Below are 25818 nucleotides of genomic sequence, written 5' to 3'. Positions count from 1 at the left end.
AGGCTGGTTTGTGTCAGTACTGGGAACACCGTCCTGACAGACACACCACGAAGAGACCATTCGGGGTCATTCATTTCACAGTAATTATTGGATGTATCAGTCAGTCTGTATCAGTCAGTCCCCCCCAGCTACCCGTTCCTCTCTCACCGCTGGGCAGTGCTGTGTGCAGCTCCTCCGGTAGCGTGTGTACGAGGCTCGTCTTCTCCTGAAGACTCTGTTGGTGACTCTGCTGAGGCCTCTGCAGCTGCAGACACCGGGAGGCTTCCTGGCGTCGCAGACGCGCCTGGAACTCGCACACTTTCTCCTGCAGTGTCTAGACACACGCACGCATGCGGCAAAGGTCACAGGTTAGAAGCCAGACAGGTCGTTAACGGGACAATCCCAAGGGAACGAGGAGGCGTAAAGGTGGATTGGTCAGTTTATAACAACATCCATGTTCACAGGTTTGATCAAAACCGACCTATCCAGTCAGTCTATAGGTAAATCGATTTGAATGCAAGCACTTTGACAGCATCCCCTTTGATTGACACGTTTTTAGATAATTGACTTGAAAGGAAATAAAATGATTTTTAAAAATTTTTTTATACAAATTATCTTCAGGAAATTATGAAAGTTTGACAACCTCATTTGCAAGATTTTAAATTACATAAACCTCAACCGATTATCTTTTTCAGTGATGAAGACATGGATGTCTCATGGTATGGTGGGGTATGCAAAATGGGTCAACTTTGAGCACCCCTTTATCTCTTGAATGTTTTGGCATTCAGGTCCAAAAAGTCACTGAGCACTTCTACAACGGCCAAATATGTGTGGAAGGTTTCGTTCAAGTCAAAAGGGGTGCTGTCAAAAAGCGATTGAATTCATATGGATATACCCCTATATGATGGTTTTCAAACATCTCCTCTGGGACCCCCAGACATTTCACAATTTTGTTATAGCCCCGAACTAGCTCATTTGCACTCACCTGACAGTTTATTAAGTACACCACCCAGTTTACGAAAAAAGATCGCTCCTACAGACAGTGAGTCAGGCAGATGTGACTTGCTATATAAAGCAGGCAGACAGGCAGCGAGGCATTAAGTTACTGTTCGATTGAACGTTAGAACGGGCGAAACGAGTGACCAAAGCGACTTGGAGCGTGGTATGATCGTCGGTCCCAGGCGCGGCAGATCCAGTATCTCAGAAACCGCCCGCCGAAAAACATCCAGTCAGCGGCAGTTCTGTGGGCGAAAACAGCTTGTTGATTTTAGGGGTCAGAGGAGAATGGCAAGAATCGGGCAAGCTAACAGGCGGGCCTCAAACAGACAAATAACTGTGCAGTACAACAGTGGTGTGCAGAACAGGCATCTCGGGAAACACACAACTTGTCACGGATGGGCTATTGCAGCAGACGACCACACCAGGTTCCACTCCTGTCAGCTAAAAACAAGAAATAGCTCCAGTGGGCAAGCCATCACCAACACTGGACAATTGAGGAGTGGAAAAACAGCTCCTTGTCCAAGGATCCCAGTTCCTGTTGTGTCCTGCTGATGGCAGAGTTAGGATTTGGCATAAGCAGCATGAGTCCATTGACCCCACCCTGCCTGGTGTCGGCGGTGTACTGGTGTGGGGAATGCTTTCCTGACACACGTTAGGTCTCTTGATACCAATTGTGCAACGATTGAACCACACAGCGTATCTGAACATTGTTGCTGACCAAACCCAATAGAGCATCTTCGGGATGAGATGGAATGGGCTGTACCGCTGTCCAATCTGCAGGAGCTGTGTGACGCAATCCCTGTAGAACATTTCTGACACCTTGTAGAATCAATGCCCTGAAGAATTCAGGCTGTTCTGGAAGCAAAGGTGGGTCCAACCCGTTACGAGATGGGTGTACCTAATAAACTGGCCGGCGAGTGAAAATCACCTAAATAAGGGTTTGATGATAAGTTGTGTACTAGTTCTGGAATGGATCAAATACATTGAACTTCATGTGGTCCCTGAGAAAAGGTTTGAAAACCACTGGTCTTCACAACTAGACTCAGATGCAGAGATGAAACTGCTACTCTACCAACTGAAACCACCTACAGCCATACAAATCAGACTAAAGAAACTAAAATACTAATTACAGAGACAGAGAGACAGAGAGAGAGAGAGTGAGAGAGAGAGAGAGAGAGAGAGAGAGGAGACAGATACAGCTGGAGACTGCAGAGAGACCGAATGAGGACATTACATAGGCAGATGTCCAGGAACAGGACCAGGTCACCTTCTGTGAAGGAAAGCGGGATGTGGGGAGGAGAAAGGAATGAGAGAATGTACAGCAATGAAAGGTGTAGTGGGCTGGAGGAAGACAATGACAAATGGCCGGTTGAGATAAAGGAGAAACAGCACAACAATGAATGAAAGAGGAATATGGAGGAAATGCAACGATTTGTTGAAGAGAGACTGCCTTTTGTGTACGCGTGTAAGTTCGCACGTGTCTACCTAAAAGCCACGCGTCAAAAAGGCACGGACCGCATTGTCATCTTTAATCTATTAGACCTGTCGCTATGAGGCGCCAATGTCATCTTATGAAGTGCTGATGTGAGCTTTATGAAAGCACTGGGTGCTGTCAACGCAAGTCTAAATCCAAGTCATAGGGGCAGATTAGGATGCTTATCACGAGGCACTGGGCAGAACAGTGTAGAATACCCACACCTTAGGGGTATACTACAACGCAGATCAATGACTTAGCCAGCTAACTTGCCTAAACATTCTGAAATAACTTTTCTTTTGTAGAAAGATGGGTCAATCAGACATGCCTAACAACCAAAAACACATCTTAGTTTTTCTTTCCTAATGAACCAGAAAATCAGTACTTATTTATGTTTATCCAAGATAGCTGGCTAAGTCATTGATCCTGCTTTTGTAGTATAACCCTCTGTGCTGTGCTCAGTGGGGCACAACAATGTGGAACGTTCCAATGGAAATGTACGAACAACATGCCTCTTAGTCATGTGATAAAATTAGGTCTGCTCTATTTGTGACATTTCTACATACAACATTCAGTCCGTTACACCCTCCTGAACGAAGATCTGTGTTGTTGTAACAGTGTGTGCTCTACCCTGTGTTATTCCAAATGCTGACAAAGCAACACAATCCTGAACACATGAAATAAAACCACAGGAGGGATACTATGCAGACACACAAGATTTTCTGTTCTGCAGAGTACACAGAGTGTACAGGATAATGACAGCTATGCTGTGTGTGTGTGTGTGTATGTACAATTGTAGTCGGAAGTTTACATACACTTAGGTTGGAGTCGTTAAAACACGTTTTTCAACCACTCCACAAATGTCTCGTTAACCAACTAGTTTTGGCAAGTCGGTTAGCACATCTACTTTCTCCATGACAAGTACATTTTCCAGAAATTGTTTACAGACAGATGATTTCACTTATAATATCACAATTCCTTTGGGTCAGAAGTTTACATACACTGAGTTGACTGTGCCTTTTCAACAGCTTGGAAAATTCCAGAAAATGATGTCATGGCTTTAGAAGATTCTGATAGGCTAATTGACATCATTTGAATCAATTGGAGGTGTACCCTTGGATGTTTTTCAATGCCTACCTTCAAACTCAGTGCCTCTTCACTTTACATCATGGGAAAATCAAAAGAAATCAGCCAAGACCTCCACCAAATTGTAGACCTCCACAAGTCTGGTTCATCCTTGGGTGCAATTTCCAAATGGCTGAAGGTACCATGTTCATCTGTACAAACAATAGTATGCTAGTATAAACACCATGGGACCACGGAGCCGTCATACCGGTCAGGAAGGAGACGCGTTCTGTCTCCTAGAGATGAACGTACTTTGGTGCGAAACGTGCAAATCAATCCTAGACAAACAGCAAAGGCCCTTGTGAAGATGCTGGAGGAAACAGGTACAAAAGTATCTATATCCACAGTAAAACGAGTCCTATATCGACATAACCTGAAAGGCCTCTCAGCAAGGAATAAGCCACCGCTCCAAAAACGCCATAAAAAAAGTCAAGACTACGGTTTTCAACTGCACATGGGGACAAAGATTGTACTTTTTGGAGAAATGTCCTCTGGTCTGATGAAACAAAAATAGAACCGTTTTGCCATAATGACCATCGTTATGTTTGGAGGAAAAAGGGGGAGGCTTGCAAGCCGAAGAACACCATCCCCACCGTGAAGCACGGGGGTGGCAGCATCATGTTGTGGGGGTGCTTTGCTGCAGGAGGGACTGGTGCACCTCCAATTAACTCAAATGATGTCAATTAGCCTATCAGAAGCTTCTAAAGGCATGATATAATTTTCAGGAATTTTCCAAGCTGTTTAAAGGCACAGTCAACTTAGTGTATGTAAATTTCTGACCCACTGGAATTGTGATAAAGTGAATTATAAGTGAAATAATCTGTCTGTAAACAATTGTCATGCACAACGTAGATGTCTTCACCGATTTGTCAAAACTATAGTTTTTTTAACAAGAAATTTGTGGAGTGGTTGAAAAATGAGTTAGACTCCAACCTAAGAGTATGTAAACGTCTGACTTCGACTGTATGTATGTATTGGTGTGTGTGTTAGAAGCTCATTAAAACCGGATCGATAAATCCACTGTGTCCCACTCCCCAAGGCTCTTACTGACCTGAAACCCCCCACCAGTTTAGCCAGTGAAACCAGGACAAACAAGTGCCATGTTGGGAAAACACCCACCAATATCAACGATACGCTAGCCACATTGACCTAGTCAGTTGTGTGTGTGTATGCACGATCATCTCACCTGTATGAGTAGCTGTTGGTTGTGATTGTGCTGGCTGGTTTCTAATTGGTCAGTAGTGGTCAGAGCGGTACGTTGTGGGAAAGCGGCTGTGGGTAGAGACAGGAAGGAGCAGTCCTCCTCACCATCACTCATCAAGAAGTCCACTGAGCTCGCTACGGACACACGGGAGGGACAAACACATTTAGGGAAACACAAACATACACTCACAGTTACACACACACACACCTCTCTCCCCTATTTTCACTCCCCAACCTTCCAAGGTTCGCACAGACAGTACCATAGAAACGAGCACAGCTAGATAAGCAGTGTGATAACCCAGGCCTAAGTAGGTGATATATACACAACTCCATACAGGCCTGTTTACCTGTGTGTACTCGTGTCTTCGTGTATTTGTTTGGGGACCCAGGGTCTTATCAACCTGAGGACAATCAGTGCACTGTGCTACTGCACTAGGTCCTTTCTACACAATCAACCCTACAATATTAACCTGTATTAACACACACATGCTCAAACAAACATGTATTTTTTAATACACACGTAAGAGTAATTTAACTGAACGAAGCACCTTATGCATACAATGGATCACAGACTAAGGAAAACACGCACCAAGACAAACACACTTATTCAGGGAAGTAGTGCTTAAAGTATCCCCCACACAGTCTACAAATACATTGTGTACAGAGTGTATGTGTAGACACTGCGCAAATCCGTTTAATACAGAGACACACGGGTCGACTGGCAGCTCTGTAAGGCTGGGAGAACAAAAAAAAAAAACAGCAAGCCTTCGGTAACTGATGACCCGGCAGATGAAGTCCCACACAGCGGAGTCACACACGTACAGACAAATGTACAATACATACACACAAACTCGCACACCATTAGGACGCACACTGTGAAGTACTATACGACCGACGCGTAAACACAACCATCCTCTCCTCCTCTACCTTCCGCTCTCCGATAGCATTACACTGTCCCTTTCTTTCTCACACAGTCACCTCGCCTCTCTTTTCTGCACTAGCACAAATCACAGTTGTGCTGCTCCGTCGTCACCTTGAGCAGTCCTGCAAGAGCACTGGCACGGAGAAGCGCACACCCACAGACAGATGGACACACACACACACCGTACACACACACAATAGGTCCAGTGTTTGCACTCCTGGCCCCTGGACTGTGGCTGGGGGGGGGGTATCAGCTTTAAGCTCTGTACCCGATAGAGACGCACTCCTTCAGCTGAGAGACGCACTCCTTCAGCTGAGAGAGGTAGAGAAAGAGAGAAGCCTGGCACACACTCACTCCTCGCCGCTTTCAGACAGCTGGCATACGCTCTTCCTTTCCCCTCTCCAGTCAGACATAGGAATGCCTTCTCTTCCTCTCCTCTTTTCCAGTATTTCCTGTCTCTCCCAGTTTCACTGAGAGGCACAGCTCATGGGAATGTGTCACACTCCTCTACTCTTAGTAAGAGTCCTGTCAGACAGGCAGCACACACACCTCTCCCATTCCCTCCCACGCTCCCCTCCCACCCTCCCTGTCATCCCAAAAATGTGGTCACAATGGTTTAGTCCCACCCCTGTCACAGAGGGACTGCCTTGCTGCCCAATGGGGTGGGCCTACAGAATCCACTCACCATCCAATGAGACGTCTTTCTTCCAGAGCTCCTGCAGACAGGGGGCGTGGCCAAGGTCCCAGGTCTTTTTTGTTCCGAACATGACCACAGGGCTGAGCAAAGCACTGGGTCTCTGGACCGGCTAGAGAGACAGAGATAGCAAGATAGAGAGAAACAAAGAGAGAAATACATACTGTACATTTAAATGTTTTGTAATTTAGCGACTTACATACTGAGCCACCGTGTGAATCGAACCCACAACACTGGAGTTGCAAGCGTCATGCTCTATCAACTGAGCTACATCATATTATATACACAGAGAGAGAGAAGAGACATGAGCTTGCGGTTAACATTCCCCGTGTTCAAATTTCATTGCTATTATTGATTTAAAAAGGTTCTTGCTTTGGCAATATAAGGTAAAGACTTGTCATGCCAATAAAGCTCATTGAAAGTAACTGAAAGAGAGAAATGTCACTGAAAGAGAGAAAAAGACTTGACAGCACGGTATGAGAGCGATAGGAGAGGAGAAAGCGCGCTCGTGTGTGAGCATGAATCTGTTTACACAGTGGGTGGTGGGAACAGCCTTCAGAGTTCATGATGAAACACAGGAGAAATTAGAAAGAGATGGACAACATTCCTGCATGACTGACCGTCACATTCACAGCCGATACTGGGTTGTATTCATTTTTCGGACACCATTTACTCCAAACGGAAAACGTTTTGCAACTATTGGCAAATTTCAGGTAGGTCCCACCCTGTTTTCATTCGGTTTGCTTCCGATAGGTTCAGCTTGGTTCCTAGTGGTAACCAGTTCCCTGTTTAATACAGCCACACTGGATACACGAATACTGATCTGGGCCCGGTTTCCCGATAGCGACGGAACTTAAGCTTACGAGTGTTATAACGATGCATCATTCCTATAATGGCCAAATAACTCCTATGCATTTACCAAAACACCACGTAGGGAGAACTTTCAAAGTGTGTCGATACTGATAGGATTGGGGAAAAAAAAAATGCATCACTGTTCTCGGATGAGCTTTCTCCATTCCAACGCTACCTTAACATTGGGAATTATTCCACAATACTGACAACAGATCAGCTCCTAGAGAGATATGATCACCCACAGAAAGTATTCACACCCCTGGACTTTTTCCACATTTTGTGGAAATCGATTAAATTGAGATTGTTGTGTCACTGGCCTAGACACAATACCTCATAAATGTCTAATGGGAATAATGTTTTTAGGAATTTTAGTGTGTACAATAATTTGTAATAACTACCTAATCTCTGTACCCCACACATACAATGTGTAAAAAAGGATTATTAGGGAAATCGTTCTTCTTGGAAACCATGTAAATGTTTTAATCTAACTATTATATAAATCTGACTATTCACAATAAATCAAGTTATTGTGTGCATGTAGCCACACTCATTGAATATCTCTTTGAGCATGGTAAAGTTATTAATTACACTTCCGATGGTGTATCAATTCACCCAGTCACTACAAAAATACAGGCGTCCTTCCCAATTCTGTTGCCGGAGAGGAAGGTAACCACTCAGGGATTTCACCATGAGGCCAATGGTGACTTTACAACAGTTACAGCATTTAATGGCTGTGATAGGAGAAAACTGAGGATGGGTCAACAACATTCAGAGGTGGAAAAAGTACCCAAATTGTCATACTTGAGTAAAAGTAAAGATCCCTTAATAGAAAATGACTACTAAAAAACTAAAAGTCACTCAGTAAAATACTAACTTGAGTAAAATTATTTGGTTTTAAATACACTTAAGTATCAAAAGTATGAGTCATTTCAAACTCCTTATATTAAGCAAACCAGACCGCACCAATTGTTAAACATTTGTATTTATTTACGGATAGCCAGGGACAGTGGCTCGATGATTTTATTCATGTGCATGTATGGCTTTTAAGTTGTGTGTGTGCTTGTTTTTTTTAAATGGTCGAATTAATAAACTAAAGGACACTAAACCAAGGGACACACAACACTCAGACATCATTTACAAACAAAGCATTGGTGTTTAGTGAGTCCACCAGATCAGAGGCAGTAGGGATGACCACAACAGATTGGCTCAAACGCATTATGAAGGAAAGAAATTCCACAAATTAACTTTTAACAAGGCACACCTGTCAGTTGAATACCTAATGAAGCTGGTTGAGAGAATGCCAAGAGTGTGCAAAGCTGTCAAAGGCAATGAATGGGTGGCTACTTTCAAGAATCTAAAATATATTTTGATTTCTTTAACAGTTTTTTGGTTACTACATGATTCCATGTGTTATTTCATACTTTTAACATCTTCACTATTATTCTACAATGTAGAAAACAGTAAAAATAAAGAAAAACCCTTGAATGAGTAGGTGTCCAAACTTTTAACTGGTACTGTATGTAAATTAGGTTTTTGCATTTCATTTTCAATAAATCAGCAAAAATGTCTAAAAAAACACGTTTTCATTTTGTCATTATGGGGTACTGTGTGTGGATGATGGGTGAGAACACAAAATGCGGAATAAGTCAAGAGGTATGAATACTTTCTGAAGGCATTGTATTTGGCTGCAAATACTGAGGGGACTTATTCTAGCCTAATGCACATCATTGATCACACATTACATATCATGAAATACACTGAGTGTACAAAACATTAGGAGCAGGTGTGCTCCTTCAATGACATCGACTGACCAGCTGAATCGAGGTGAAAGCTATGATTCCTTATGCCACTTGTTAAATCCACTTCAAAATCAGTGTAGATGAAGGGGAGGATACGGGTTAAAGAAGAATTTTGACATGGATTATGTATGTGTGCCATACGGAGGGTAAACGGGCAAGACAAAAAGTTGTAGATGCATTTAAATGGAGTATGGTAGTAGGTGCAAGGCACACCGGTTTGAGTGTGTCAAGAACTGCTAACGCTGCTAAGTATTTCACGCTCAACAGTTTCCGGTGTGTATCAAGAAATATCCACCACCCAAAGGACATCCAGCCAACTTGACAACTGTGGGAAGCATTGGCGTCACATGAGCCAGCATCCCAAAGTGACACGGAAGGGCAAAAATGCATCCAATAACGCACTTAGCTTTTCTGAGGCAGTCGGTAAATCAACTTTAAAAACAATGGTTTTGGGAAATAGCTCGGAGATTTAACAATGCTCCTTTGAAGGTTGTAACGAACTTAGCCTTAAGACGCTTTTGGGAAACTGGGCCCTGGTTGGCTAAGTTCATCGTTAGGACCTTCCCAAAACCATCATTATTAACGTTGCACTCGACGCCTGCCTAAATCAGGCCACTTGTAGAACAGCTAACATGCTGACAAAACCGGAACCTAGCGTGCATCTGCATGTGCCATTGAACGCACCTTGATTTTGTTCACCCACATCAGAAGCGATCCGGGTCACGCAAGTTGAAATATCAAAACAAACTCAACCAATAATATTCATTTGGGGACAGGTCAAGAAGCATTAAACATTTATGTCAATTTAGCTAGCTAGCTTACTGTTGCTAACTAATTTGTCCTGGGATATAAACATTGGGTTGTTATTTTACCTGAAATGCACAAGGTCCACTACTCCGACAATTAATCCACAGATAAAACGGTAAACAGAATTCATTTCTCATCATCTCTCCTCCTTCCTTCAGGCTTCTTTTTACTTCACATGACAGTTAGCAACCAACTTTACAGTGCATTACTACAACCGACAGGAGTGCGGACCTCAGTTAATCTTTCAATCACCCACGCGATTATATGCTCCTAAAAACCAATGAGGAGATGGGAGAAGCCAGACTTCCAGCGCATTGAGGGTCACAAATAGAACTAATTTCTATTTTAGCGCCTGGCCATGCAAACATGCGCGAGTAGTTAGCGACCGCTCCAACGACGCAATTAGCGACCGTTCTCTCTGTGTGGTGTTACATCTTCGGCAGTTGTAGGAAAGATGAATCGTTAAAAAAAAACCTAAGTTCCATCGATATCGAGAAACCGGGCCCTGGACAGTTGGAGGTTAGGTAGCACATTCAAGTATGTACTGCATGTGGCAATGACATTGGGACATTGGCTTTAACGAAATGCCTGTCTTTATTTGTATTTAACCTTTGTCAGGCCATTCTGGTGGCTCCATCACCACCCCAGTCCCAAATGGACCAGAACATCTTCCTATTCCGTCACCCCACTGCCTTCCAGACTCTCCCTTGTCCTGATCCCTGGTCTGAGCTGGGGCACGAGGGTCAATCCAATCAGATTATACAGGACTGACCTCAACCTGGTCAATACTGACCAATAAGATTATACCGACAGTGATGACCAGTTTACAGCTCACAGCCCCACACAGACTGGTCCGACCTTAAAGCAATCAGCGAAAGAGTGAGACTCAAGACAGGCGCTACATTACCCCACACCCAGAATAGCCTACACTGAGCAGTTAAACACGTTACCCAATACTAAACTGTCTCTTCAACTCTATACTCCTTGTTGTACTACACCACCACACAAACACAGTAATAAAACACTATTCAACTACAGTATACATAACACTCCCACCACACACACACACACACACAAGCCACATCAATGCATTACTCGACACTATTCAACTCCATTCAAGCTACACATTAGAGGGGTATACAATACATGTGAATGCACCCAGTGTGCAAATATAGCAATGCCTGCACAAAGAACCTTGCAGAAACGTCAAACTCACACCTGCATGTGTTTGGTGAGTCCCATGATTGGGTGAATCTGTGACCACTGAAGAGTCATTGTCATGGATCATGTGGTCAGTCTGGTTCAGCCCGTGTGTGCGCGCGTGTGTGTGGTTGTATTGACCGTAACCCAGAGTTGACTGTTCTGTCGGAGAGGTGGTGGGTCAGCAGGTCCAGTCCAGGACCGCTGTATTAGCTAGTCTAATCTCGCACAGTGGGAAGTTCCCCAAAGTACTGTACACACCGTTCCTTGTGTTCTATTGTACATAAAGTTTTCACCAAGTGTGTGTGTGTTCATCAATGTACTGTTTACCACAGCAGAATATCCAGAACAGAGGTTTACCGTACAAAAGGCCCTCAGAGTTCTTTTACAGAGTGTTAAAATAGCCACAGTACTATACTAAGTTCTGTCCTTGGTCCAAACAGGGTCTATCTGGAATCCAGAGCCCATGGATGGATCTCAAGTCTAATGGGTCTTCTTTTCCTCATCTTATTTCCTTCATGTAGACTGATGTGATGAAACTGGACAGCTAAAATAAAATGCCTAATCCACAGAGTTGCTGTCACCAGTCATGTGTCTTCAGGTCAGACTACAGAGATGCACCAAATGAACTGGACCATACTCTGGGCCTCTATCTACCCTCCCATAGTATGTGTATATCAGAATTTACCTTCAGTCTATACAAAACCTGAGAACCAACCCTGTGTCCCTGAATGAAACCATACCCTTTGTGCGATTCCGAAGGGAATGTGGTCCTGTTTGTAGTAGTGTTCTTTGTCTCGATCTCGGTCGAGCCAGTGTTTGTTGATCAGAGATCCCATCCAGCCAATCATCCTGCCTGCCCCTTAGCCCCTGGCCCTTGTGGCAGTCACCCTTCTAAAGACAGACACACAATACCATGTGACCACTCTTACACGCCTATGTGTTCCAAATAACTACAAATTAAATACAACGTAAACACACATGCAGACCCTTCCACAGGCCTGGCGGCCATCATAACATCCTCTCTCTACCATCTGACAGCACACACACACACGCACGGTATCCACAGAAAGACATCGGTATCCGTAGCGACAGGCAGTAGCTGTTTACCAGCGGTATGGACAGGGTTAGGCCCCACCCACGAAGACACAGGAAATGGAGAATGGACGTTGCTATTAGCCACTGATCTAAGATCAGGTTATTTAACACCCCAACCTAACCTAAACCATTAGGCTGATTAAATAATACCTTACCCTGGACCAGTGGTAAGAGGCAACCTCTACCTCCTACACTCATTTACCCATAATCCTTTAAACCCCACAACAGATGGCCTCCTTTATAACACATCTTCCTCTGAGGAGAAGGATCAAGTTGTCCCTAACCACAGATCTAGGATCATATCTATCACCATGGATCAATCTTCAAATCCTAGCTTTTAGCATTAGGGGGGAAATCCAAAACTGACCTTGGAGCAAGAACACCATCATTGGGAAGACTGGGGTGGTCACTTTAGTGATTTTGTCCTCACTTGCCTCCCCTTGTCCACCCCTTCTCCCCCTATGACTGCAGGATGGGTGATGGGTGGCCTTTCGATCTTTGCTTCCTTCCCTCACCTAATTTCCACTCTCTGTATTCACAGCACAGACTATAACATCCGACACTTTGCTTAGACGGTAGTGCCGGCAAAATGAAAAGCAATCTCATTACTACAAAGCTCCAGTGAGCTCAGACACCCCCTGTGGCTTTTCCTAGGTTGTAGAAAATGAGTCTGTAGAGGCAAGGTAATGTGATATCATTGTGTAGATCTGTGGCTATAGGCAACTTTTACACTGAGCTTGTGATACAGTAGAGAGTTGTGGGTGCCTTTTTGGTTCATGCGGCTCTCTGCCAGCCCCATAGGGGTTGGAAATAAAAAGAGTAAAGTCATTCAGCTAATCTAGATATTTACTGCTTCCAAGGTATTGTCCTCACAGAAACATACATGCATGCCTGACGCTTGTCAGGTTTCTAGGTTACCACAGTGACCACGCTCCCCATGGTTCGTTGAGCACAAGGCATGGTGTGTAGGATATGGTTACACACTCCTGTCGGCACTCTGCCTTCTATAGTATCAGCTGTCTACTCCATGCGCCAGGAATACTGCAAAAACAACATGGCAGACAGCAGTGCAGTTGTTGATATCAATGCTGAGGAACTGGGGGAGGACAGGAGGGGCTGGCTAGCTGTGATTTACTGTGAGGAGCTACTGTTGCAGGTCCCCCCCTACTCTATGCTACTTTAGCTAGCGTTTAGCCTCACTGCTAAAGCAGAGCATTCTAATATTTGATGACAGCAGAGGAAGGGCTTAGCATAAAGCAGAGAGGATATGATGAGAACCCACCCCCCGCCTCTCTCTCCCTCGTATTGTTTGTATATCCCTCAAGTATTTTTGGCCCTCTTATCGCTCTCCTTCCATTTGAGTGTATCCTCCGAGGATCCCTCCCTACTCTCTTCCTCTCCACAGTATGTGAATCTCACTAGCCCAGCTAGAGTTAAGACTCGCAGCTCTACCAGCTAACCTGCAATCCACTACTGCCTATACAAAACAAACAGTTCAAATTGATAAACTATCAAGCAATAAAAGCTCTATACAATCCTCTAACTAGCACAAAGAAAAAAATACAAATTAGTAGTCAGACCCTTTGCTATGTGACTCGGAATTGAGCTCAGGTGCATCTGGTTTCCATTGATCATCCTTGAGATGTTTCTACAACTTGATTAGAGTCCACCTGGGGTATAATTCAATTGATTGGACACGATTTTGAAAAGCACAAGCCTGTCTATATAAAGGTCCCACAGTTGACAGTGCATGTCAGAGCAAAGACCAAGCCATGAGGTCAAAGGAATTGGCCGCAGAGCTCCGAGACATGATTGTGTCGAGGCACAGATCTGGGGAAGGGTACCAAAAACATTCTGCGGCATTGAAGGTCCCCAAGAACACAGTGGCCTCCAAGTTTGGAACCACCAAGACTCTTCCCAGAGACGGTCCCCCGGCCAAACTGAGTAATTGGGGAATTCGAATGCCCTGTAAGTCCTGCACGGTGTTGGGCTGTAAGCACAACCCCCACCTGTGGATGTCGGGCCCTCATACCACCCTCATGGAGTCTGTTTCTGACCGTTTGAGCAGACACATGCACATTTGTGGCCTGCTGGAGGTCATTTTGCAGGGCTCTGGCAGTGCTCCTCCTGCTCCTCCTTGCACAAAGGCGGAGGTAGCGGTCCTGCTGCTGGGTTTTTGCCCTCCTACGGCCTCCTCCTTGTCTCCTGATGTACTGGCCTGTCTCCTGGTACCGCCTCCATGCTCTGGACACTACGCTGACAGACACAGCAAACCTTCTTGTGTTGCTTCCTAAGTGGACAGTTTGATTTCACAGAAGTGTGATTGACTTGGTCTGAGTTACATTGTGTTGTTTAAGTGTTGCACAACCTTTAGTGTTTTTTGAGTTTGCAGTGTATAAGTGTTCCCTTTATTTTTTTGACACACACACTACCGTTCAAAAGTTTGGGGTCACTTAGAAAGGTCTTTGTTTTCCATGAAAACAAATTAGTTGCAAAATGAATAGGAAATATAGTCAAGATTGCAGCAATTACAGCCTTGCAGACGTTTGGCATTCTAGTTGTCAATTTGTTGACATTTTTCACCCCATGCTTCCTGAAGCACCTCCCACAAGTTGGATTGGCTTGATGGGCACTTCTTACGTACCATACGGTGAAGCTGCTCCCACAATATCTGAATAGGGTTGAGATCCTTTGACTGCTGGCCACTCCATTATAGACAGAATACCAGCTGACTGCTTCTTCCCTAAATAGTTATTGCATAGTTTGGAGCTGTGCTTTGGGTCATTGTCCTGTTGTAGGAGGAACTTTGGCTCCAATTAAGCACCTTCCACATGGTATGGCATTGCAAAATGGGGTGATATCCTTCCTTCTTCAAGATCCCTTTTACCCTGTACAAATCTCCCACTTTACCACCACCAAAGCACCCCCAGACCATCACATTGCCTCCACCATGCTTGACAGACGGCATCAAGCACTCCTCCAGCATCTTTTCATTTTTTCTGCATCTCACGAACTTAAATACATCTGTCCATAACACTTTCTTCCAATCTTTCTATGTCCAGTGTCTGTTCTTTTGCCCATCTTAATCTTTTCTTTGAATTGGCCAGTCTGAGATATGGCTTTTTCTTCGCAACTCTGCCTAGAAGGCCAGCATCCCGGAGTCACCTCTTCACTGTTGACGTTGAGACTGGTGTTTGCGGGTACTATTTAATGGACCTGCCAGTTGAGGACTTGTGAGGAGTCTGTTTCTCAAACTAGACACTCTAAAGTACTTGTCCTCTTGCTCAGTTGTGCAACAGGGCCTCCCACTCCTAATTCAATTCTGGTTAGAGCTGTTCTGTGAAGGGAGTAGTACAAAGCGTTGTACGAGATCTTCAGTTCCTTGGCAAATCTCTCTCATGGAATAGCCTTCATTTCTCAGAACAAGAATAGGCTGACGATTTTCAGAAGAAAGGTCTTTGTTTCTGGCCATTTTGAGCCTGTAATCGAACCCACAAATGCTGATGCTCCAGATACTCAAATAGTCTAAAGAAGGCCAGTGTTATTGCTTCTTTAAATCAGCACAACAGCTTTCAGCTGTGCTAACAGAATTACAAAATGATTTTCTAATGATCAATTAGCCTTTTAAAATGATAAACTTGGATTAGTTAACACAACGTGCCATTGGAACACAGGAGTGATGGTTGCTGATAAATGTAGATATTCCATATAAATATCAGCCATTTCCAACTACAATAGTCATTTACAACATTAACAATGTCTACACTGTATTTCTGATCAATTATGTTATTTTAATGTACCAACAATTTGCTTCGCTTTCAAAAACAGACATTTCTAAGTGACCCCAAACTTTTGAACGGTAGTGCGTGCGAGTGGATATATATAACTCAGCTAAAAAAGAAAACATGCCTTTTTCAGGACCCTGTCTTTCAAAGATCATTCGTAAAAATCCAAATAACTTCAGATCTTCATTGTAAAGGGTTTAAACACTGTTCCCATGCTTGTTCAATGAACCATAAACAATTAATGAGCTTGCACCTGTGGAACGGTCCTTAAGACACTAACAGCTTACAGACGGTAAGCAATTAAGGTCACAGTTATGAAAACTTAGAACACTAAAGAGGCCTTTTTACTGACTTTGAAAAACACCAAAAGAAAGATGCCCATTGTCCCTGCTCATCTGCGTGAACGTGCCTTAGGCATGCTGCAAGGAGAAATGAGGACTGTAGATGTGGCCAGGGCAATACATTGCAATGTCCGTACTGTGAGACGCTTAAGACTGGGAGACAGGACGGACAGCTGATCATCCTCGCAGTGGCAGACTATGTGTAACAACACCTGCACAGGATCAGTACATCCGAACATCACACCTGCGAGACAGGTTCAGGATGGCAACAACAACTGCCCGAGTTACACCAGGAACGCACAATCCCTCCATCAGTGCTCAGACTGTCCACAAAATGCTGAGAGGCTGGACCGAGGGCTTGCAAGTCTGTTGTAAGGCAGGTCCTCACCAGACATTACCGGTAACAACGTCACCTATGGGCACAAACCCACCATCGCTGGACCAGACAGGACTGGCAAAAGTGTGCTTCACTGACGAGTCGCGATTTTGTCTCACCAGGGGTGATGGTCGGATTCGCGTTTATCGTCTAAGGAATGATCGTTACACCGAGGCCTGTACTCTGGAGCGGGATCGATTTGGAGATGGAGGGTCCGTCATGGTCTGGGGTGGCGTGTCACAGCATCATCGGACTGAGCTTGTTGTCATTGCAGGCAATCTCAATGACCCTCCAGCATCGTAATGGCCCATTAATTAGGGCCGATTTCAAGTTTTCGTAACAATCGGAAATCGGTATTTTTGGGCACCGATTATTATTATTTTTTTACAGCTTTAATCTTTATTTAACTAGGCAAGTCAGTTAAGAACATTCTTATTTTCAATGACTGCCTAGGAACGGTGGGTTAACTGCCTCGTTCAGGGGCAGAACGACAGATTTTCACCTTGTCAGCTCGGGGGATTCAATCTTGCAACCTTACAGTTAACTAGTCCAACGCTATAACGACCTGCCTCTCCTCTCTCTCGTTGCACTCCACAAGGAGACTGCCTGTTATGCGAATGCAGTAAGCCAAGGTAAGCTAGCATTAAACTTATCTTATAAAAACAATCAAATCATACTCACTAGTTAACTACACATGGTTGATGATATTGTCCTGCGTTGCATATAATCTGACTGAGCATACAAGTATCTAAGTATCTGACTGAGCGGTGGCAGGCAGAAGCAGGCGCTTAAACATTCATTCAAACAGCACTTTCTTTACGTTTTGCCAGCAGCTCTTCGTTGTGCGTCAAGCATTGCGCTGTTTATGACTTCAAGCCTATCAACTCCCGAGATGAGGCTGGTGTAACTGAAGTGAAATGGCTAGCTAGTTAGCGCGCACTAATAGCATTTCAAATGTCACTCGCTCTGAGCCTGGGAGTGGTTGTTTCTCTTGCTCTGTGTGGATAACGCTGCTTCGAGGGTGGCTGTTGTCGATGTGTTCCTGGTTCGAGCCCAGGGAGGAGCGAGGAGAGGGACGGAAGCTATACTGTTACACTGGCAATACTAAAGTGCCTATAAGAACATCCAATAGTCAAAGGTTAATGAAATACAAATGGTATAGAGGGAAATAGTCCTATAATAATGACAACCTAAAACGTCTTACATGGCTTTCTTACATGGCACATATTGCACTTTTACTTTCTTCTCCAACACTTTGTTTTTGCATTATTTAAACCAAATTGAACATGTTTCATTATTTATTTGAGGCTAAATTGATTTTATTGATGTATTATATTAAGTTAAAATAAGTGTTCATTCAGTATTGTTGTAATTGTCCTAAAAAAAAATATATTTTTTTAATCTAAAAAAAAATCAAATAAAAAAAATAAATATTTAAAAAAATAAATTAAATTTTTACAAAAAAATCGGCGTTGAAAAATTAAAGTCGACCTCTATGACAATGCCACCAGCCATACTTGTCTGTTATGTTCAATACAAATATTTACACGGTTGAGCACGTCTGGGACCTGTTTGCTGAAAATAAACACAGTTGACAGTGAGCCACTCTGGTGCAGTCCACAAGGAGGAGATGCATCTTCAAATTAGTGTTACTTTTGATTTTTTCAGCATTATTCCATTTTGTTAGTCACATGTCATTTGTTCAGTTTATGTCTCAGTTGTTGAATCTTGTTATGACAGTTAAGTTTGTGAAAATAAAACAGTTGACAGTGCACACATCCATGCAGCTATTTGTGTGGCTAAAAAGCACACATCCATGCAATGTGTGGCTAAAAAGCGTTCTCTGGAGTGATGAATCACGCTCACCATCTGGCAGTCCGAAAGACAAATCTGGGTTTGGCGGATGCCAGCAGAACACTACCTGCCCCAATGCATAGTGCCAACTGTAAAGTTTGGTGGATGAGGAATAATGGTATGGGGCTAGGCCCCTTAGTTCCAGTGAAGGGAGACCTTAACGCAACAGCATGCAATGACATTCTAGATGATTCTGTGCTTCCAATTTTGTAGCAACAGTTTGGGGAAGGCTCTTCCCTGTTTCGGCATGACAATGACCCCGTGCAAAAAGCAGGGTCCAAACAGAATTGGTTTGTCGAGATCGGTGTGGAAGAACTTGACTGGCCTGCACAGAGCCCAGTACTCAACCCCATCGGACACTTTTGGGATGAATTAAACGATGACTGTGAGCCAGGCCTAATTGCCCAACATCACTAACGCTCGTGGCTGAACGGAAGCAAGTTCCCTCAGCAATATTCCAACATCTAGCGGAAAGCTTTCCCAGAAGAGTGTGGTCTGTTATAGCAGCAAAGGGTGGACCAATTCTACATTAATGTCTATGATTTTGGAATGACGAGCATGTGTCCACATACTTTTGGTCATGTAGAGATAGATAGATAGATCTCTATATATACACACACACAGTTGAAGTCGGAAGTTAACATACACCTTAGCCGAATATATTTAAACTCAGTTTTTCACAATTCTCTGTCTTAGGTCAGTTAGGATCACCACTTTATTTTAAGAATGCGAAATGTCAGAATAATAGTAGAATTATTTATTTCAGCTTTTATTTCTTTCATCACATTCCCAGTGGGTCAGAAGTTAACATACTAATTGAGTGTATTTGGTAGCATTGTCTTTAAAATTGTTTAACTTGGGTCTTTCAGGTCAGCCTTTATTTTAACAAGCGAAATGTCACACAATAAGTTGGGTGATTTATTTTGGCCCATTCTTCCTGACAGAGCTGGTGTAACATAGTCAGGTATTTGTAGGCATTGTCTTTAAAATTGTTTAACTTTTTTCAGGTCTGCCAACACAAATGTTCTATAGGATTGAGGTCAGGGCTTTGTGATGGTCACTCCAATACCTTGACTTTGTTGCCCTTGAGCCATTTTGCCACAACTTTGGAAGTATGCTTAGGGTCATTGTCCATTTGGAAGACCCATTTACGACCAAGCTTTAACTTCCTGACTGATGTCTTGAGATGTTGATGTCATGATGCCATCTATTTTGTGAAGTGCACCAGTCCCTCCTGCAGCAAAGCACCCCCACAACATGATGCTGCCACCCCCGTGCTTCACAGTGGGGATGGTGTTCTTCAGCTTGCAAGCCTCCCCCTTTTTCCTCCAAACATAACGATGGTCATTATGACCAAACAGTTCTATTTCTGTTTCATCAGACCAGAGGACATTTATCCAAAAAGTACAATCTTTCTCCCCATGTGCAGTTGCAAACCGTAGTCTGGCTTTTTTATGGCGGTTTTGGAGCAGTGGCTTCTTCCTTGCTGAGCGGCCTTTCAGGTTATGTCGATATAGGACTCGTTTTACTGTGGATATAGATACTTTTGTACCGGTTTCCTCCAACATCTTCACAAGGTCCTTTGCTGCTGTTCTGGGGTAATTTGCACTTTTCGCACCATTCATCTCTAGGAGACAGAACGTGTCTCCTTCCTGAGCGGTATGACAGCTGCATGTTCCCACGGTGTTTATACTTGCATACTATTGTTTGTACAGATGAACATGGTACCTTAAGGCGTTTGGAAATTGCTCCCAAGGATGAACCAGACTTGTGGAGGTCTTGGCTGATTTATTTAGATTTTCCCATGATGTCAAGTATAGAGACACTGAGTTTGAAGGTAGGCCTTGAAATACATCCACAGGTACACTTCCAATTGACTCAAATTATGTCAATTAGCATTTCAGAAGCTTCTAAAGCCATAACATACTTTTCTGGAATTTTACAAGGCAGTCAACTTAGTGTATGTAAACTTCTGACCCACTGGAATTGTGATACGGTGAATTATGAGTGAAATAATCTGTCTGTAAACAGTTGGGAAAATTACTTGTGTCATACACAAATGTAGATGTCCTAACCGACTTGTCAAAACTATAGTTTTGTTGAAAAATGTCTCCAACCTAAGTGTATGTAAACTTCCGACTTCAACTGTATGTATGAACAGATGCTGTGTGGGTGAATGGATGATCTTCGCATGTGTATTTCCCACTGTAAAAGCATGGAGGAGGTGGTGTGATGGTGCTATGCTGGTGACACGGTATGTGATTTATTTAGAATTCATGGCACACTTAACCAGCATGCATGTGTGTGTTGAATCAGTGTTTCCCTCAGGGCTACATAGACAGAAGCTATTTGTGTCCTTCTGCTACGACAACAGGGAGATGACCTTAGAATGAAAAAACACCAGGCACACTAAACTTTAAATAGACTACAGTCAAAAATATTGCAAATGAACAAAGACCGTTTATGGCTATGAAAATAGGAATAGAAAAACAGTCCAACAAGCCCCCTTTCTCAGTCTCGTTGTGGGGTGAGGGCTTTCAGTCTAACACAGCTACAGATCCACTAAAGCCCTGTTTATTGGAACATTCCTGACGAAGGGGTTAAGGATTTGAGTTTTAATAATAACAAAACACATTTCACTATGTTTTCACTGCCCTGTAAGGGGGCTTTGACAGACCCAATTATGAGGACTGTTTTAGTGCTCCTAGAGAGAGAGACAAGGGCTTTGTATCACTAACAAAGAGCTCTTTAAAATTTACCAGCCTATAACATACATTATTTAAACACAAGGCTATAGGGAGTCTGACAGCACAAGCTTCCTGTGGTCAGGCAGTATGTCACTGTCTAGCTCCTACTGTACAGTCAGATGGCCTGAAGCCCCCCCTTGAAGTAGAGCTTAGCGATATGGCCTGAAAATCATCGATTGAATTTTTATATATATATAAAATTAAATCGAGATGAGATATATATTAGTGAATAAATAAGACTTCCACAACCATAAGTAATAAACTATTTTGATAAAATAATTACATTAACCTGCTTTTTTGCAATAATCACTGATCTGGCTTTCAAGTCTATGAAAATGACATTTTTGTTAAAAATTTAACCTGAACCATGCACAATGCACTAATAATGAGCAGGTTTACTTTTATTGTCATGAGTATTGTCTTGGAGGCAGAACTGAGTGATTTTCCCTTAGATAGGCAAGCTGCAAAGTCAAAATTGGCTATTTTGTAAAAATTCATATAAACAAAAAATTTGCTTTCGGTCTTAAAGGGATACTTTGGGATTTTGGCAATGTAGCACTTTATCTACTTCCTCAGAGTCAGATGAACTCTGAGGAAGTGGATACCACTTGTATATCTCTGCATCCAGTATGAAGGAAGTTGGAGGTAATTGCAAGCCAATGCTAATTAGAGTTAGCACAATGGCTGGAAGTCTACGGTAACTACTTGCATGCTAGCAGTTACCCATAGACTTCCAGACGTTGCGCTAACGCTAGTTAACAATTACGCTAACACTAGTTAGCAACTTCCTTCAAACTGCATGGAGAAGTATTGTATAAAAAGGGTATCCACTGGTTCATCTGACTCTGGGGAAGTAGATAAAGGGCTTCATTGACGATATCCAAAAGTGTCCCTTTAGTTTAAGGTTAAGCATTAGGGTTAGCAATGTGGTTAGGGTTAAGATAGGTTCAGATTTTATGACTTTGTGGCTGTGCCAGCTAGTGACCACTCTGCAGAGCTGCCTCCAAAACAAGATTCATTACAAAAAAACACTAACCTGCTAATAATGACCGACTTCATAGTAGGCATTATAGAAAATTAAAGGAAAACCCCAGTCCAAAACTAGATTTTGGTATTTGTTTCATTAGACCATTGTTTCAGCAATCAAGTTGTTAAGAAACTGCATCGTACTGGCTGTATTTCGAGAGTCAGTCTTGGAAGCTGGATTGCTGACATGCAAAACATTTTGGGACTACATCAACAATGGACTAAGGAAGCAAATACCAATAGATCGTTTTTGGGTGGAATTTCCTTTAACATACTGTAGGTCTCAAACAATCTCTCAAGCACAAGCCCACATGCTAGTGAGTAGCCAGCTAATCTATTTGCTTGATAACAAGTTAGAACAGTTGAGCTGTTATGAATACACCCTCCTTTCCATCTCCAACTGTTTGAAGAACATAGCCCGTTCACTTTGTTCAGATGTTAAAATCAAGTGGCCTACCTGGATAAGATGATGCTTGTTTCTCAGAATGAGAACTAGTCACCAATTCCTTATATAAATGAGTACTTGTATTGCACATTTATAAAAACACAGACTAGACAGCTAGCACATAAGTCTGTAGCTAAAATGCTGCTAGCGGACAAGGAGATAGACGTAGCCTGAGACAGAAAGGATAGACATAGCCTGCCAGACAGAGCTAGCGCAGGACTCTAACAGAAGGAATCTGCTTTCACCATGCGTCAAGTGTCAGAACCGGTATGCTCAACATCACACAGCTCTGGGAGGTTGAAAAAAAAAAAAAAAACAATGCATCAGAATAAGGTTGAGATCAATTCATCAGCACGACACCATATGGACTGGGATTACTAGATATGGGTAAACCCTTAACAAAGACAGATGGAAAAAGATACCATACAGGGACCCTCGGTCAACAACAGGGAAATGCAACACTCGAGGAAAAACAACACTGACAGCCCTTTCTCTTTTTCTCCTGCAGTTATTCTATCCCTTTTTATTTCTCTCCGTCTAACCCTAGTGGCTACCTCTCACTCAACATGTCCCCCTCTTTTCTCTCTCTCTCTCCATTTCTCACCCACCCATCTATCCATTCCTTTTCTTTACGGTACTCACCTCCCACCCTGCGGTCTCTGTGTTCTGATCATCCCTGCATCGCTGTAGAGACCATCTTTACGCGGCGGAAAAACACTCGCATATCAACACACACCCCCGGCGAGAACTCAGTCACCAGCCAGCCCCCCTTCTCTCCCCCGTCTCTAACACCACACCCTCGCTCCGTTCCTTAGTAACAGCAGAATCGGAGCCAGCATCATTCACTCCTGTAGCCACCCTCATTCTTTCCCCCTCCCTTTCTCCATCTTCCAGTGCCCTCCCTCTCTGTCGCTCCCCCTCGCTCTCCTGCGGATAAATAAATATTTCAGCCACAAATGAAGCGTGGCTCCTCTCAGCTCTCTTCCCTCTGCCTGCAATATTTAACAGAGAACTGTGTTTGTGTGCACGTATGCGTCTCCTCACATTCTTTATTACTTAAAAGGAAAAATGGCTCTTGTAACAAGGGCACACACACACACACACTCTTGTTATTGTCCGTAAGCCATACACTTGATCCTAAGCCATACACTTGATCCTAAGCCACACAGTGTAACTAAAAGTACACACTGAAATATGCACACACAAAGAACATATGGTCTCCTATGGCTGCCACTGCTCAAAGGTATATTGATCAAAACAAGTAGTACTGTAAATTACACCGTGTGTGAGAGCTGCTTCACTGACAATTCACTAACACTCAAGCCAGAGCCCCTCACTCCTCACTGCTGGGTAATGGAGTTTTCTAGACCAGGTCTGTGTGACTACTCATACTGAGGGAAACTGAGGTAAAGGCTGGTGTGTGTGTGTATATAGAAAAACTAGCAGACACACACAGAAGGTGTTCAGGGGATTGGCGCTGTACCGCAGGGAATTAAAGATGAAACACACTATACCTTGGCTCAGGTAACCCGTTTCAGGAGCACAACGGTAAAACATGAACACACCATTTGCAAGGCATTATTCTAGCGTTATCAGAATACTCAAGTTCCTGGTGTAGTTTGTCCTTTACTTATTAATCATGTTGTAGATGTTGAATGTAGAGAACATCAGATGCCTGCACAGTGACCATGCTCCCTCTGTGATAATGTTACTTAAATCAAACTTCCTTAGCGTTCCCTCAAAGTCTTAGTTGTGTAACCAAAGCGTTGTTTGGGGATTTACAGGGACAAATGTCAAAATGAGGGTGATTCAGAGAGAGGGCCCTCCATATGACCAGGAGAGTGGGGTTGAGAGAGACTGGGTGACTGGGTGGGGTGAAGGTAGGGCTGGGCGGTATACTGTACAATATACCGGTATTGATGCAGAGCAGTTAGTTAAAATGTGTTAAATGTGATATGTGATATGCCGAGTGTAACGTCACTTTCATAGTCACTTTCATAGTTTACTTCGCTGCTTGAGTCATCACTCTCCTCTCTGCTTTCCACACAGTCCTATCCCCACCCCGTCACTCAAGGAACACATTTGTTGTTCCTTGACAACGAGGCACTTGTGTTCAGTCTGCATGGTCAATGCAGCACATGCAACAATGTTGATGACAACAACACTGCTTTCACTTAGCTTCTTAATATAAATCCACTGGCGTTCTATAATTACACTACTAGTTTGTGTTTCTTACATCTGCAAACAGCTAGTTTGTCTATTCTTAGGACGTTGTGCCAAAATCTTGTTAGCCGCTAATGCTAATCGTTTGTTACCTGGCTGGCTAGCTCGCTAATAAATATACAGCCTAAAAATACAGGTATACAGGTATAGTTCTAAATCAGCATGTTTGTGCAGCAGTATCTTCCAAATCAAAAAGGAATAGGTGAAGCATGAATATGTTAGCTACATGAGGTAGCTAAGAGAAAACATTCAAAGTAGCCAAAAATTATAGGGTCCCCTAGGAAACAATTATCAACACTTTGGTTCCTACCCTGTCACAACTAGTCCGTGGCATTTTTTCTTTGTCATGTCAAACACGGCATTCATTCTATTTCCATGATTACACCAAGTGTTTTGCTCTAAAGCGCAAGTCAAATCAGATTGTTTGCCCATATAGTGCAGCCCTACGTGGCAGTGTGGAAATGATCTCAAATGAGTGCAGGAAATGCAGAAATTGATGAAAATGCAGAATTTTGTTTTGGGTTGAAGTTGAATCACACACTACTCATAAAGCAAATGTATAAACGTATATTACGCAAAAACAAAATACTGTCATTACAGTCCAAATTCTTAAAAAATAAATAAATACCACGATATGATATTTTGACCATATCGCCCAGCCCTAGGTGAAGGTTATGATGTGTCATTGGACCAACAGCCAGAATTATAGCATTGTGAGGGATTAAAGTCCACTTTACCCGAAACACACAGAGCAGAGAGTGTGTTGCTGTCCTCAGATTAACAACATGGTTACATAAACAATGATCTGAATCCATTTCCCCCGGAACGCAGGGACATTACGGCCCACTTTAGCATCAGCACGCAAACTG

At 43.2% G+C, this 25818-nt stretch overlaps 1 protein-coding gene across 9 annotated transcripts in view; it reads right to left on the bottom strand.

Moving 5' to 3' along the window:
* The window catches only part of LOC112263470 (kinesin-like protein KIFC3), a 61823-nt gene that overhangs the window by 16957 nt on the left and 19048 nt on the right, over nucleotides 1-25818 (bottom strand). For 4 of the 9 annotated variants that reach the window (XM_024439738.2, XM_024439731.2, XM_024439732.2 and 1 more), the window contains exons 2-5: nucleotides 6388-6508; nucleotides 4764-4915; nucleotides 2213-2248; nucleotides 148-313 (exon numbers count right to left, since the gene is read on the bottom strand). In XM_024439738.2, the coding sequence (XP_024295506.1) occupies nucleotides 148-313; nucleotides 2213-2248; nucleotides 4764-4915; nucleotides 6388-6469 (436 nt within the window). In that variant the 5' untranslated portion in view covers nucleotides 6470-6508. Of the gene's footprint in view, nucleotides 1-147; nucleotides 314-2212; nucleotides 2249-4763; nucleotides 4916-6056; nucleotides 6232-6387; nucleotides 6509-7016; nucleotides 7112-11797; nucleotides 12109-23368; nucleotides 23526-25818 lie in introns of those variants that run through there. The other 5 variants (XM_024439736.2, XM_024439735.2, XM_024439739.2 and 2 more) reach the window with 5 other exon arrangements.

Source organism: Oncorhynchus tshawytscha, linkage group LG12 (assembly GCF_018296145.1).
Source record: "Oncorhynchus tshawytscha isolate Ot180627B linkage group LG12, Otsh_v2.0, whole genome shotgun sequence".
NCBI classification, from domain to species: Eukaryota; Metazoa; Chordata; class Actinopteri; order Salmoniformes; family Salmonidae; genus Oncorhynchus; species Oncorhynchus tshawytscha.
Note: the sequence above shows the minus strand (reverse complement) of the source record. Positions and strands in the feature narration are given on the sequence as shown.